This window comes from Solea senegalensis, linkage group LG14 (genome assembly GCF_019176455.1).
Source record: "Solea senegalensis isolate Sse05_10M linkage group LG14, IFAPA_SoseM_1, whole genome shotgun sequence".
In the NCBI taxonomy this organism is placed as follows: domain Eukaryota; kingdom Metazoa; phylum Chordata; class Actinopteri; order Pleuronectiformes; family Soleidae; genus Solea; species Solea senegalensis.
The window spans coordinates 23,583,652-23,600,237 of NC_058034.1; the positions used below are offsets into that span (position 1 = coordinate 23,583,652).

General features: G+C 38.9%; 1 protein-coding gene across 1 annotated transcript in view; it reads right to left on the reverse strand.

The window, feature by feature from the left end:
* Nucleotides 1-16,586, reverse strand: part of gmds (GDP-mannose 4,6-dehydratase) — a 122,792-nt gene that overhangs the window by 103,224 nt on the left and 2,982 nt on the right. Inside the window, exons 2-4 of the mRNA XM_044044534.1 lie at nucleotides 3,921-3,965; nucleotides 2,839-2,926; nucleotides 1,745-1,854 (exon numbers count right to left, since the gene is read on the reverse strand). Of these exons, the coding sequence (XP_043900469.1) occupies nucleotides 1,745-1,854; nucleotides 2,839-2,926; nucleotides 3,921-3,965 (243 nt within the window). The remainder of the gene's footprint in view (nucleotides 1-1,744; nucleotides 1,855-2,838; nucleotides 2,927-3,920; nucleotides 3,966-16,586) is intronic.

The following is a 16,586-nucleotide window of genomic DNA, read 5'->3' on the forward strand; positions in this document are numbered from 1 at the left end:
ATCAGTGGTGTCTGGAGGATGTGTGTCAGATCCCAGTCTGGAGGAGCTGGGGGAGGAGAGGGTGGTGCAGCAGGATCTCCTGGGATCATCACAGAACTCCGAGACAAAAGAGACACTGTGGCACAGACTGAACCATCCAAGAAAACATGACTTCCCGTCTCATCAGCGACAGCATCCTCCGCACAAGAACTACTCACTTCCCAGAACTGAGAGTTCCCGTTTTAACTGGTGACTGTTCCCAGCAGCAGTCAGTGCTGAACGTAAGCAGTCTCTGGTTCTCACACACAGTTAAAAGCATTTTTGTCTTTACTGCCATCCAATGACTTTCATACGGAGGAAGATGAAGAGTCCGGACTTAGTAGTAGAAGAATAGTGAAAAAACGAAGAGACATGGAGTTCAAGTAGATTCCCAACAGTATTACATGTTGCATTCTGCATATGTTAGAAGTCATTTCATTCTATTAATCATTAGCAGGTGAAGGCCTAATCAAGTTCAGATTAGGGCTGTTGGAACGAACTTCGGGAGTCGAATATAATTTGAATATTAAAAAAAATCAATAATAATCGTATGTTGTAATTCCTATTCAAATGTGTAATTTTTTTATTTTATTTAAATTTTTAATACACGTGTTAAAACGCGGCGACTCAAGCCCCGCCCTCTTTCCTCTGCCTATCCACGTGTGAAAAACAAACGAACAATAAAGTTTTCTGAGTCACAACAATCTCACGTTCGGTCAGAAACACCCACAGAGGTCACCACTCCTGACCATCTCAAAAGACATGTGTGGAAAGGACAAATAAAGACATCTGAAATGCCAGTGTCCATGCATAGAACAATTTACAACCACATATTAAGTTAAAATGTATTAAAATTTTAATTAATTACATTTTTCCAATCTACAAAGGCTGGATAACTGCTATGATGGAGGGTAATATTAATTTTCAAATCCGTTTTATTTAAAGGGAGAACCAAAGGGATTTCTTTGAATATATTTGGCCACATGGGGGCAACATCAATACAGGCATGTACACAGCCTGACGCTGCCTCATTCTGATGATCAGCCCTCAAGATGACACCTGTATGACCTTTAACACATTTCATTAGAATCAGCAAACTCTGTGGAATAATCTGCTCTCGTCCGTGCAGCATCTATATTTTGGTTTGATTGGCTTCCTACTGGCAACGAATAAACACAAACGCTTTCTCTGTGCGCCGACCTTAAAACTAGCTCAGTGTGTATAATAACATATATAATAAACGTATAATAAATAATAGTATTTGATACGGCTTTAGACTGACCAGGATTATACATTTGCCTCACAAGACAACAACTACTGAAGGACCTACAACATATATCAGCTATGAGGCTTATAGATAAAAGAAAAACACAACTAGTTAGTATTATTAGTTCGAATTCTACATACATCAAGCAATGCAGGGCACGTGAAACAGTAGGTGAGGTCGTAACGCACAAGGGCACATCGGCAGCGGGAGACAGTCGCCTCGCTATCAACCTCACTTTTTTTTTCTTGCCCAAACCCATGACTATTTTTGTCAGTTAACTTTCAAGGATTTCAAGGACCCATGGAAACCCAGCTTATAAAGCAAGACTTAAAATGGCAAAACACACATTCCAGCACATCTTTTGTTTTGTCTCACTCTTCAAAACACGTGCAGTGATCCCAGGGAGAGGGAGTGTAGTTTTGTAGTTTTGGTCTGTTACGGTCTGTGGCAGCACACTACCTTGACGTGGCTCTGGGCTCCCAGGTTGTAGATCTCCGTAGGTTTCACCTCGTTGATGATTTTCACCAGACACGTGCTATCAGTCAGGTCGCCATAATGAAGCACCATATCTGTCAGAGGCATAAAGTTACTGATTCATCTCCGACTCTCTTCAATCCTAGCACAGATGTTCATTTTCAGATTTTAAAGCAGAATAATTCTACAGTAACTAAGGGTTTTAATGATTCACCCAATTCATTTCCATTAAAAACTTTATTTTATTTAATGGCATAAAATTAACATGCAAAAATACTATAAATAATCAGCTATCCAATTAACTGTCTAAATCAGTTCATTTGGGCCCGTATATGGAGTATTTAATAGAGGTGGAGCATGGCTGATACACACACTGTGCAAATATATATATATAATAACAAATAATTAGGGCAGCAATTGTTCGATTAATCGATTATTACTGAATTACAAAATTAATCAACTATTTTCAGTTGAAACCTTTTTATTAATAATTAAAACAAGCTTCGCTGATTTTTTGAGCTTATTACATGTGAACATTTTCTGGTTTCCTTGCTCCATAGAACAAATAAATCATTAAAACTTAATCATTTTAGGACATTTGAGAACATCATCATTTCCATTTTGACAAATAGACATTATTCAGAATGTTTACTCCAATAATAATTAATACAGAAAATAATCAATAGATTAATTGATTGTGAAAATAATCGGTAGTTGCAGCCGATTATAACACACTTGCATATATGCACGTGTATAAAGTGTACTTGTACTAAGATTTTCATATATGTTGTCCTACACCTTTATATAAGCTCAGACTGCTCATATGTACGTGCTTTTATGATTATAAAAAGAATGCCCTAACAATGAGATTACAGGTTACTGATCAGCAAGGGTAACTGTTAGCAGCCGCAAGTATGAACTAATAATCAAGAATAAATACAAGTGACACAACATCTTCAGTTGAAATGACATTTTGATGCAGAAGATACTTAGAAATAAAAATCACAATATCCACAATCAAGATCAGCTTAAAGTCAGAAATGTCCTGATCCATTTTAGATCTGAAGCAGAACACTTACTGCCTGCAGAGTGTGCACAAGGGTTCTGGTAAAGATGCTCAATGCGACCAGTGTTGAAGGAGCTGGAACGACGCAGTATACCATGAACCTGAAAGAAAATAGAAGTAAAATGTATGCAGTTTAAAAAAAAACATCCCTTTAAAGTACAAAACATGTATATCATATACATAGACATGTTGTATGAGTTAAACAGCTTGTTGATAACACACAAGATCTACTTTCAGACACATAAGATATTAAACTATACTACACTGCATAGCATGTGTTGCATTAAAAACTGCTGACTCAACAAGAGCTGACAGTGTGTTTAATCTGTGTGTGTGTGTGTGTGAGGAAACTCTGCTCAGAGAAGATAACAGGACCTGATCCAAGGGGAGTCCATTAGTGGGAGGACATTGTGCCCTGACCTCACTTCCTTTATTCACTGCTCACCCTTCACCACATCTACATCCCTAGCAGGGACCCAGTCCACTTCACCTCTGCTGGTTTTTGTTTGCTACACACTGTGAGGACAGTGTACTACATTTTAATACAAGAACTAGGGCTGGGGGTAGGGACAGCCTCGCAGAGCATCAGCCCATCTGAAGTAATTACTGTATTGTCCAGCAGAGGGCGCTATGACACAGCACAAGCTTGTGTGTGTGTGTGTACAGACCAAACAGGCCTGCTGTGTTTTTGTTAAGGCCAGGTGCTAGGTTACATGAGGTTAGTGGCATGCACATCTAAATGTCCGTCTGTGCACATGCGTGGGGATATGTCCGGTTGTCAGTGATGTGAAACCTCACACTCAGTGGTCCTGAAAAAACAAGGAGCATCAGGTGAAAGTCGGTTCACTCGCTTGTGCAGCTTCATGATAACAGCAACTTCCCTGTTGATAGTCTGGCCTGGAGATCGAGGGTAAGGTTTAACAAGCTCAGAGCAACATGAAGGGTCTTATCAGGGAGAGATGTGACTATCATGACGTCTCCCACACACTGCTGTGAACTGCTAATCACGGGAATGTCTCTGTGTGTGTGTGTGTGTGTGTGTGTGTGTGTACAAGTGAAGGTTTGTGTTTCAGTAACTCTGGGCGTCTCTCTTACCAAATAGCCTTTAGCGATCAGGAACTCGGCAAGGTAGGAACCATCCTGAAATGAGAGGAGACAACATCACTTAATACATTTAAAAAGGCAACATAAAGCACTAGTGTCAAAATGTCTGCATTAGTCATTGTGAATAAGACTTTCATCCCTGGACTGATTCCCAAAGAACTCATCTACTGCTTTTCTTGTAACCACTAACAGAGTCACACACAGGCACATCTGCACCAGACTGTAATACCCAACTTCTAATAGTAAAAGTTTCATTTCAGATAATACCCAGTTGATTTCTTTGGCTTTTTGATGTTTTTTTTACATGTGTTAGAAACAATTAAATTGCCTTTAAATATGGTCAAATTCTTTTGTATTTGCATTTTGTTTCAGTTTGACAGCACCTTCAAACAAACTGATAAGCTCAGTAGTGACGTGCAGGCCTACCTTCCCTTGACAGACTTTGAGGAGTTCATTAATACATGTGGACGAGTGGAATTCCCTCTATGTTGGTCTGGATTAGTCGTGTCTTTGACGCTTCCTGGTTGTCCAAAATGCAGCTGCTGACTTTTTGACGTAGAACACTGTTACACTGGCCCCTTGTTGATTTTAGGAATGATTTTAAGACCTTATTACTTGCTTTTAAATGAGAGCTGCCCAGACCCTTGAGCAATTCAGACAACTTCTGAATACTTATCCCTTTGACAGTTTGATAGTTATTATTATGTCATCTCTGTATCTACTTCTCCCTTTCCTGTCCCCCACCTCGCCTGTCCCCTGTTGTCCTCTCACCCCAACCAGTCGAGGCAGATGCTCCACATCTTTGAGTCTGGTTCTGTCAAAGGAAGTTTGTTTTTTTTCTCTCGGCTAATGTTTGCTAATCGTGTGAGCTGTTGGGATTCTTTCTTTCCGTGCCTCTCCAGGGAAGATGCCTTGTAATGTTTGATTAGGCTTGATTTGATGGTTAAGCACTTTGTAAGCATTTATTTAACATTATTATTATTTGTATATCTTGCTCAAAAGCATCACGTAGTGTGAGTGTGTGTGAGTGTGTGTGTGTGTGTGTGTGTGTGTGTGTGTGTGTGTGTGTGTGTGTGTGCGCTTGAGAGAGAGAGAGCCCCGTCAATAAGGTCTTGTTCCTTTCATCCATGTTACTCTTCATCATTTTTCCTTGCTCAGACTTTCCAACCACACATTCTGGAACACTCTGGAAAATTCCAAACCAGTCTTGGCATTCATTGCCCAAGTCCTTGCTTATGTCCACACACACACACACACACACAGAGAAACAGCCACATGCTTCCTGTCCACTTGTGGGGGTAACAGTGAGGTTGAAGTTCAGGGAGCATAAAAAAGAAAGTAAGGCTGGAAGTCTGAAGAAACAACAAACACATGTTCACACCAAATGAAGCAACTATAACCAGAACTCCTTCTATTTTACTTTCATTAGGTTGCATTTAAGTACATCTTCCACTGACGTTACACGAAGGTGCAGTAAAATGATAATAAAGATATATTTTGCCAAACAGAGTTAATTTAATGGTCAAATGTGTGGTTTTCAAAGATAAATAGTTTCTGATCATATTCTCCCAGTCGCTACCAACATGGAACATGGACTGACCAGCAGTGTTGGGAAGATTACTTTGGAAATGAAGTTGGTTACAATTACAAGTTACCTTGTTGAAAATGTAATAGTAGTGTAACTATAACTCATTACATTTGATTACATTTTGATTACTTTTCTTAATTTAAAAGTGGATTCAAATCATAGATCACTATTTTGGAATGAACGTTTGTTCTTTACATAAATAACAAAACATGATGAAATGTAAATAAATTAATTAAAACATGTGTTTGTTGCATTATATGTGTACAGCATGTGGAAAACATGATACTATGTTGACAAATGTGCACAATTTAGACAACACCACTTCATATGACAACCCAGATAAGTTATTAATGTTCTATAAAACAGACCGAAATTATAAAGTCAATGTTCTTTTATGTGTTCAAAGGTTAAACCAAACATTATGAGTCTAACCTTTTCAAAATCTCAGATAAACAAATAAAGATTGCACCACAAGGTGGCGCTTCGGGTTCACATTTGGAGAAAACTATATCACGTTAGAGACTAATGTTTAGGCTACATCTGACTTCATTGTACACTGTTGTTGCATCAGAAACTAAAGCTGACTTTGTCATCATTTAACCTGCGAGGCATGAAAAGACACATGGAAGGTTGTCACTTCTTCCCCATGTTATTGTCTGTGAGTGCTTGCAGTTACAGCTGTAGGCCAGTAGGCTACGTAGCTTTAGACGTGTCCTCCGGTTCAAACACCCCTTGTTTGCATTAAAATGTTTGGGCACTTATCTTCTGCCTGTGTGAAGTGTTTTTTTTTTTGTATTTCTAACCCAGGAACATCCAGCCAAGACAAGAACACACTAGAGGAGGTAGGTGTGTCATTGTCAAAGTCTACAATCAGGAGATGCCTTCATGAATGGGAATAACACTAAGGAAGGCTAGATTAGAATTTGCTCTAAAACATCTAAAAAAGCTCTGGAAAACATGAAACAAAGATAAACCAGTACCAGAATGATGGGAGGAGAAAAGTGTGGAGAAGGAAAGGAACAGCTGATGATGATCCAAAGCCTATCACATCATCAGAGTGTGCATGCATGTATGGTTGCCAGTGGACCAGACTCAGTTGTGTTTATTGATGACGCGACTGCTGATAGAAGTAGCACGATGACTTCTGAAGAGTACAGGATTATAATCCTCTCTGCTCGGATTCAGCTAAATGCTGCAAAGCTGCATAAAAGCAACGCAACAAGGTAATGAAATGGAATGTTCTTCAGTGCTTTTCAGTTACTGAAGACTAAAGTGTAGGTAGAAATGCCTGCAAACAAGCAGCAAATGAGGGCAAAGCCTCTCCAGGGAGGAAACTGTCCATGGGTTCCAGACTTCAGGCAGTCAATGACTACAAAGGATTTTCAACCAAGTAGATTTAGAATGAGTTAGTTACATTTTTGCATGAGCCCAATGGGCTGCACGTATTAAATTAAGCCTTTGTCATGGTTTGATTTTGTCCCATTATTTCTGAGCCCCTGAAAATGGTCAGTAATGTATAAAAGTACTTATGATTCCTCAACGGTTAATGCAATTATTTTGTTCAATGCCTCAAATTAAAGCTGAGAGTCCACAATTGATCACATCTTGACTGTTTAATTTCAGAGTCACCGTGGTGGTGTACAGATGACCTAACAATATTCTGCATTTGCAGGTCAAATATGGTTTTGGTCAACTTGCACTGCAACCTGTTCTACTTAACCCTGAGAGGAGCGGGGGGCAGGGGTGGCATTGAGTGCCCCTTGCTCATCCCCACGGTGTTCAAAGCCCCAGCTGGTGTCATGTTTTCCTGCCCCTGTGCCAGGGTCAAAGTGTTCCATGCCAGACCAATATGGAAAACTAGCCTGAAGAGAAACAGCTCTGTTTCAAAACAAGAGGCTCCTTTGAGACTGTGTTAGCCCATAAACCCTGGCCTCACCTCACCATTTCCTGTTATGGGGAGTTGGGCGCTTGGTAGGAGAACAGACGCATGCACATGCATGCAAGCATGCACGCAGACCTGCATGTCCTGCCAAGTCAATACCATACCACAAACTCCCCAAAGACTCATTCTGTATAGCTGCACCAAATCTGAGCCTCAATACGGCTGGTCCACGGACATGAAAGTGACATATATTTGCATGTTGAAGCAGCCAGGGATCATCAAGACTGAAATACCTCACTGTAGACAGGTACAGGTGTCAGTATTCAGTATTATGAAAATAGGAAAGGGCAAAAAAAACAGGTAGAAAATAACTGAAAAATATTTAACATTAAAAAAAACAACCAATAATTATAGTGACCATCACTGAAGAAAAACCTAAATCTAATTTCTGAAACAGCATTGTGTGAATCTTATCATTTAAGCATACACACAATAACTATCAGGACCATCAACACATCTACAGCCGCAGAGGAAGAGCAGAGGAAGCCACAGCGCTGGAAAAACTCCAGCACTGTGGCTTTAGTTCCCCCTGCTGGTAAAGCTCTGGACACAAGCTGCACACACAGGCTACAGATAATGTTCTTAGAAAACAGGGCTGCAACTATTTCATTATCATTATCAAAATTCATCAATTAGTTGTTTTGTCCACAAAATGTCAGATAGCAGTTTCCCAAACTCGAAAATATAATATATACTGTTTAACCCAAAATGATTATGTTTTAATGATGATGAAAGGAACTATTCATATTTAAGAGGCAGAACATTCATTAAAAAAAAATAAATCAATTAACAATTACCATAATACTTGAGGATTCATTAAAAATTGATGAATAATGGATTGACAGTTGCGGCCCTACTGGGACACACAGATATTACCTGGACAACCTGAAGAAACATCACTTTTTCGCTTTGGCTTAATGAATTATTAGCATTTTAATCAGTTAAAGTCTTAATGGCAATTGATCTACTGAAGGTTACTCATTAACATCACTACTAACTTGAACCCACTGTCAGGCTGGTTCTTTGGTTATGGTGTCACTTACATTAAGTCAAACAGATGCACACATGTAATAACTAGTGAAACTTGACTTCTTTCCAAGATAACGTCCATCCAGAGCTTCTCTAGTGATGGACTTGTATCGTGCCCGCACATGCTCACGCATCAATCTTCCCATCGACACATACTGTACATCAATAATCACCCTTTCTAAGCATCAACTGTGTCTGAACTTTACATCTCTTCCCAACTTCCTACCGGTTGCCAGACTTCAGTCAAAGGACGACTCATCCTAAAAAGGAGTTATAAGCAGCCATTATGAGCAGCTATAGATCTGTGCACGCCTTCTTCGTTGTATGATATTTATCGTCGGCTCATGTTCAGACCTATCCCGTGCTGCTACAGCGGAGTCAGTGAAAGCGGGCAAGTGTACCAAACGCCAACCTAAGGATGAAGAATAGAGGCTTACTAGATGAACATCAAACGGCTTCAGGGATCACAGTCACAGTGCAGTGGTGTTTTCCCAACCAGAGGTTGAGCTGCAGAAAAAAAGTACAAACCTCTAAGCCAACGTAAAGTGTGCGCTGTCAAACACCGAGGTTGAACCTGTCCCCTTCATAACCCCAGCTCGTAAAACAGCAACATCGGCCAGAGCCCCTGCCTGGCTCTGCGGCTCTGTCTTGGCAGTCAGGTGGTCTCCCATAACTCACACCCTCTCACCCCAATACTTCACACTGAGACATCAGTCAAAGGTATTCAGACTGAGCAGCATGCTGCCCTGAAATTTATGAACAGTAGTTAGCCAGGCGATTTATGGCATCACAGTGACCCCGCTGGCCCTGGTTAGTGGCTTCTGTGATAGTCTATCCAGATGCCTGCCCTCTACATGAGCTCTCCATGTTCAGCAGTAACACCATGACCAGCAGAATAAAAATGAATTAACACTGTTATTTTTTCTGATAAAGAGGGCGAGGGGGAGATGGTGCTTTCCACAAAGGAATGTGAGACTTTGAAAATGACTTTCCAAGACCTCCGACCGTCGTCTTTTCAGGACTGGGTGATAAGTTCAAGGACTAGAGGGTGCCAAAAAGCTCATGTGGTAGAGCTGGTGTCCCATGCTCATTCGCTGTGTGTCACCCGCCGTCTTTCTCCACTCTTCACACTAAATGTTGTGTCTAAATAAGGCAGCAATGCCCCATAAATATCTTTAAAAACAGGGCAACATGTTAACATTGTATCCCATGGCGTCTAAAAATATCAAGAACCCAAGTATCAGTTTCATTATTGCCCTAAAGAAAAACTAACACAACAGTCTGAGATTGAATATTCAGGTGACCACAAAAAGGACATACATATATATGAATGAATGAATGAATGAATGAATAAATAGAAGTGTTTAATAACAGTTGCATACATGTATACATATTTTTGTACGTTACCTTTTATTTTGAAATTAATCTATTTTATTTGTATGTATCAGGAGCTATGTACAAAATATACTAATCTCAAACAAACTTTACATCAAATTTAGGTACTGTGTAAAGTTAAAAATATAAATGCAGTAGAGCTGAAACAATTAACTGATTATTAATCGATTACTAAATCAATCAACAACTATTTTGATAATCGATTAATCGGTTTGAAGCTTTTTTTAATGATTAAAACAAGATTTACGATTGTTTAAGCTTCTTAAAAGTGAGCATTTCTTTGCTCTGGATCACAAATAAATCATTAACAGTGAATCATTTTGGTTTGTGACAAGACATTTGAGAACGTCATCATTTCCAGGTTTGACGAACACCGATCAACAATCTTTAAGGTTTTCTGATATTTTATGGACCAAACGATGAATTATGAAAATAATCGTTAGTTGCAGCTTTGAAACGCAGTGTACTACAATCACCAGAGTGGAAACAAAGGATTCAGGAGGAGCCAGGTTAATCCAAGCCCGACTTACTGCAGTGGTTGTGGATACACATAGATCAACTTATGGGTGAAGTGTGAAAGGCTACACTAGTAAGGGAAGAGTTAGGTGAGGGACATTCAGCTGCAACAAACATGCCACTGCACTATTGCTCCATATCAACAAAGAGGTCATTAAAAAACGGGATCATTTTGGTTTGTGGACAAGACATGATTTGATTAATCCAACAAAATAATCGACAGATTAGTTTATTATGAAAATAATCGTTAGTTGAGATTATAACAAGCAGAACTGAGACCTGAACTGTCTCTGTGTATTTTATTATCTTTGCAAAGAGGTCAAATGATATCAAATACAGCAGGAGTGGAAAGGGAGACGGTGGTAAGGAAGACATAACAAGGGCAGTGTGCTCGTTCAAGGTAAACAACACGTCTCGTGTCGGCAGTAGAGCTGAGCAATGAATCGAAATATATCATCGAAATTGCAATACAGAATTTGTTAAATCCAAAATGTCTGTCAAAATATCATTTTACATGAATTATTGTCTTGATCTGAACACATCTCATTCTGCAGACTGAAGTGGACATCTTTGTTTCTCACAGTTCTGCACAAACATATCACTAACATTTTAAATATGGCTATGAATGAAAATGAGAATAATGATATAAAAATGACCACTCCCTCTGACATTGCAAATCAGATCACAATTAGATATGGATTCAAAAATCGCTCAGTCCTGTATTTTAATGTAATGTTGCATGTTCACTAGTATGCATTAGCTTTCTTCTTGTACGGGCTGTGCTGCTGTTGTAACACGAGAGTAAACATTCTTTTTGGCCTAGCACACTTTGTAGTTTTTTTCCGTATCCAACGCAGCCTGGATCATTTCTCCACGCACTCCCCACATCCAAGTAATGATGTACGCAGTGTTACCAACCAAGCTGGCAGACCCCCGAACCGTAGTAAGGAGACCACCGAAGACCACTAGCTCCTTTAGCTCGGAGTAGTTACGGCAACAACACATTAAACCGCGGCACCTTATTCACACTCTGCACTCTTATTATTGTGCGGCTCTCACAATAAGAGGAATAACTCTAAATATGCAGGTGACAGAGATATTGTCTCAATTAAAAAAACATTTGCACAAAGCAAGCCGATCCTCTTTTCTATGTTAATAAGAGCATTAAAATGAGGAAAAAAAAGAATGGGAGAAATAGAAATCAAGGGACATTTAGAATAATAATAAAAATGTGCAATTAATTGCGAGTTAACGATGACATTAATGCGATTACATATTTTAATCCTTTGACAGCACTAAATCAAATCACTGGCAGTCTTGGCTGGGTTCACCCATGCTAAGAATAAACACTGAGAAATCACTGAATGAGAAATCACTGTCAACAGGAAGAAGCTCCGACTATTTTCTGATATTATTTATAAAATATAAGTCTTAAAATATTACCCACAGATAAGAACACGCACTCAGAACGCGCAAATATTAATGAGGCAGCTTACAGAGAGTTACAGCACAAGTCAATCGGTTTGTACAGGTCCCTCTTGTGCAGTCACTCTCATATGCTATGGTTGGAAACCTTACGAGCACCCTCTGCTGGATCCTAAGCAGTACTGCGTCAGTGTGAATTTCCAAACAGGTCATTAGAGCATGAACATAAACTTTACAACCCAAGTTCAAAACGGTATGCAATTTCAAATGAAATGCGACAGCCCTAATTGTGATATAGCATCTTCTTAACGCGTAAATATGTATACAGGTATTATTGTGAATAATATGTACGGCAATGACAATGCCACCAAATGAACACTGATCAACACATTATTTCTTTTTTACCAGTGGTTAAAAGCTCATTTCATGCAACAGCAGAACAAGTAGAGTTTTTAGTTTACTCTGCTCTTCCTGACTAATTTCTCTCTCTATAGCTCCGGACATCACGTGACTGGATCCCTGGATGAACTGGATGAACCGCCATGTCGGCAGCCTATGATAAAATGGGACTGGATTCAACCCACCAGAGTTCACTGCCCACTTGAATTCACAGAGATTGACCGATATATCGCAAAAACTAACAGACTGAATATATCTGACCCTTATAATGGCCCGGCATGCTTATAACGAGTGTGTCAACAGGTGGAAAGCACATTATTCCAGACCTACAGTATCCGGACATCTTCAACTTCCTGATTAACTTCCCTTCATCTTACTCCTGAGAGTCACTGAAAGTTTACAAGAGCCTGAAGGGAAAGAAAATCGTCGACCCGGCTAAAGATATCATTGTTGTGACTGGAAGGGTACAGACAGTTGTGGGTTCCCATCGCTCTGTGTTCTTCCGCTCACTGTGAGCATGTTTCATAGCAGCGATCCACCTCCACCATCTTCACTTTACGATAAAAACAGCCGGCAAAGAGAGGAGTGGTCTGACATATTGTCTAATTCATGTGTTGTCTAGTATAATATATCTATATATTATACATCTATAGAGGTTAACAGTGTAGTATCCTGCCAGAGGGTGTTAACTTGGTTGTGTGATGTCAGCTACCAGAGCTCTATACCCACCCACCCACACACACACACATACGTTCGACATTCATGACTTAAGGGGACATTGCATTGATTTACATTCATTTCCTGGAGACTTACTCTAACCTTAACCACAATTACTACTGGCCTAATCCTAATCCTAATCCTAACCCCAACCTAACCTTAAAACATATCTTCACCTTAAAATGTAGTCATTTACGGACTTGATTTTTGTCCCCACAAAGAAGACAAGACCCCATAATGTGACTGTGTAAACAGGTTTAGGTCCCCACAACATCAGTAATAGACACACATTAATTAAATGATTGTTTTAGTCCAACTAAAACCAGACTTTTACAATGTTCTTGTGAAGAGAAATGTGTGTGTGTGTCGATCACATGTGGTCACAGGAGACCCATCCAGAACTAATTGTATTGATGTGTGAACAGTCATACTAAACACTGTCCATTTGTGGCAAGATCTCCAAGGACAGATGTTAATTCCAATTTAAATGGAGTCTCAATGGCATTAGTTAGGCCTATTGTCTACATGTGAAACAGTTTACATGTGCCTTTTACCAAAGTGAATACCGACCATTATCTTCTTCATGCCTCTTCTTTATCAGGATTTCAGATGTCTGAGGGTCGGCACACAGGAGGAACCTGTAGAACCTGAAACCCAAACCTTTGCCCTGACTTCCAAATCTATAAATCTAATACATAAAAAGCAGTTCTTCTCTATTGAGTCAAGGGTAATGTTTGAATGATCATATCTAGTATCTATATCTATTAAGGATCTGCAATTTTTCCCTGTTTGGGAAAAATATGAACATCATATTTTTCATAATTATATCACAGCACAAAATTAATAAACAACTGTTGTAGAGAGTGCAAGCACAGAAGTCAAGGACGTAGCAGCAGCCTATTCTGTCCACTGCTTCAGTCATTAATCATATCAGGGGATGTTTGCAGATAGAGCTGAAACAATTACTCAATTCATCCATTATTAATCGAGTACTAAACTATCAGTTTCAAGATTTTTTTTGTTATTGGGGGTGGAGTGGCTCAGTGGTTAAGACCGGTACCCTGTGTGCGAAAGACATCATAGTCGCAATGGTCGCAAGTTCGATTCCACCCCTGGCTGATTGTACTCAATTCAATTGTAAGTCGCTTTGGATAAAAGCGTCTGCTAAATGACATGTAATGTAATGTTATTAAAATAAGATTTCAGATTTTTCCAGTTTCTTAAATGTGAATATTTTCTTCACTTCTTTGCTTCATAAAACAAAGAAATCATTAAAAGTAAATCATTTTGGTTTATGGACAGAAAAAAAGACAATTGAGAACACCATCATTTCCGGGTTTGACAAACACTAATCAACATTATTTAACAACATTTTATGAACCAAATGATTACTCTATTAATCGTGAAAATAACTAAATAATCATGAATCAATTATGAAAATAATCTTTAGTTGCAGCTCTATTTGCAGATATCCGATTTTCAAAGCCTCCACATCTTCCGCCGCCGACTAAAAACACATTTCTTCCGACTCTACCTCGACTAAGACGACACAAAAAAAAAAAAACCTTGTACATTGCACTTATGACTAGCACTTCATAGTTTGATCCACTTGAAGCTCTTACTTACTTCTAGCTCTTATTTGTACCCAAATGTTTAAATGCACTTTTGTAAGTCGCTTTGGATAAAAGCGTCTGCTAAATGACATGTAATGTAATGTAATGTACCGATCATGCTGATAATATCTTTCATTCTTAATAGCCATCATATCTCATGTCCTGTTTTTGTTTTCAATCTATTTTGCTGAAGTGAAATATCTTATTCCATCTGATAGTTAAATATTGTAATTATGTTTAGGACAGAAAATCTTGTGACAACAACACAAGTCAAACCAGTACGTGGAGGACTGACACTCCCTCTGCCCATTGTTCAGCTGCTTTGTTTGGCTCGGACTCACATTCAGGGGGATTTCCATGTATGCTTCAGGCTTTGGGAAACCAATGATGTCATAGCAACACCTCTGTCCCTTGCTTTTGCAAGTATACATTACAATGTATACAATCACATTAACGGAGACAGAAAAAAGAAAGCCAGGACGAATACGGAAAGACAATAAAAGTTATCATAAAGCGAACACACCCAACAATCTCCAACCACAAGAAGAGGAAGATGATGGGCGACGAAGATAAGCAAGAGCAAGAGCAAGAGAGAGGTGGGATTATGGCGTCATCATTTTCCCAAAGGCGTGTATTGGTTGTGTTTTGAGATGTCCTCACTCTGGGACCTGTTTCCAAAAAACTAGCATCTCAGTGCTCACAAAACACAGTTCTGTGTGGATAACGAACCAACACAACAAAAAAACATTAGCACAAAACAGCAAAAATGTTATCAAGGTGAAAACAAACTTTCCATCGCGGTAAGCGAGGCACAGTTCCTGATCATTCCTGCAATTGCTGCCACAGTCACTTGTTCAGCTAAGCCTGAATCATGTGTGGTACAGCAGTGTAAGAAGGGTTTCCCGCTGGACAGTGTTTTTTCTGCGTCACGTTCCTTTCCTTCATATACCGGCGTATACAGTATATGAAAGACTCATATCATGAAAAAATGAATTGCAGTTTTCGGTATGAATCAGGATATTGCTCAGTACCAGTATGTGACAAACCAAAGGTCTAATATCAAGCTCTCCACTAGCCACTGAAAATAAAAGAGACCGGCGTGAGATATCCATTACGTGAAACTTATTCAGCATATCCAAGGACACCAGCTCTGTTTAAACAGCACCAGCTCCTATATAAGTGCAGGATACAGAGCAATTAAAAGGTACCACACCTTTCTTTATGGTCAAACATTCAACTCTGTGGGAGTGCTAACAAGCTATATCAATGGTTCTTTGTACCGTGCAGTGAGAGATCGTACTGCAGTACACAGTGTTGACTTCTTTACATGTTGAGCAGTTAGTGACGATTACTTACATGATCAGCAAAGTAGGAAAACAGGGCTGGGTGATGCACGAAACAAATCTGTTCACGATATACTTGTTTATGTCATTCCATATCGAGATCTATCTCAATAATAATCAATCAATATTTCTGTTGAGTTTAAAAAGTGAGGCTGGGTGATATGGCTTAGAAATAATATGTCAATGGTTTTAGGCTGTATGTATATACATACATGTACATATACCTGTATTACATAGTTATTAAGTTATTACGTTTTATTTCATATAATACCTTATTTATGTCTTTGGCTTTTTAATGTTAAATAAAGGAAATGTACGTGTTATAATGAAATTACCTTTGAATATGGTCAAATTCTGCTATAACACAAGTAATTGTTATTGAGAGATTTTTCAATATAAGTTTGTTTTATAATATATATATATATATATAAGTTTTAATTTATAATATTGAGTGTATTTCACAATATATATTTATGTTACTATATAACTATGGTAATTATTGATGCAACATCCTTAAACACCAGGAAAAGTCATCACAGATACCTTGTCATGATATAACGTTATCCAAAATCGAAGACAATATCCTGTCTCATGTCACGATATAGATATAATATGGATATATTCTCCAGCCCTGGCAGGAAGCATTAATGATTTTTAAAATGTACATTTGTATATTTTCCAAGCAACGTA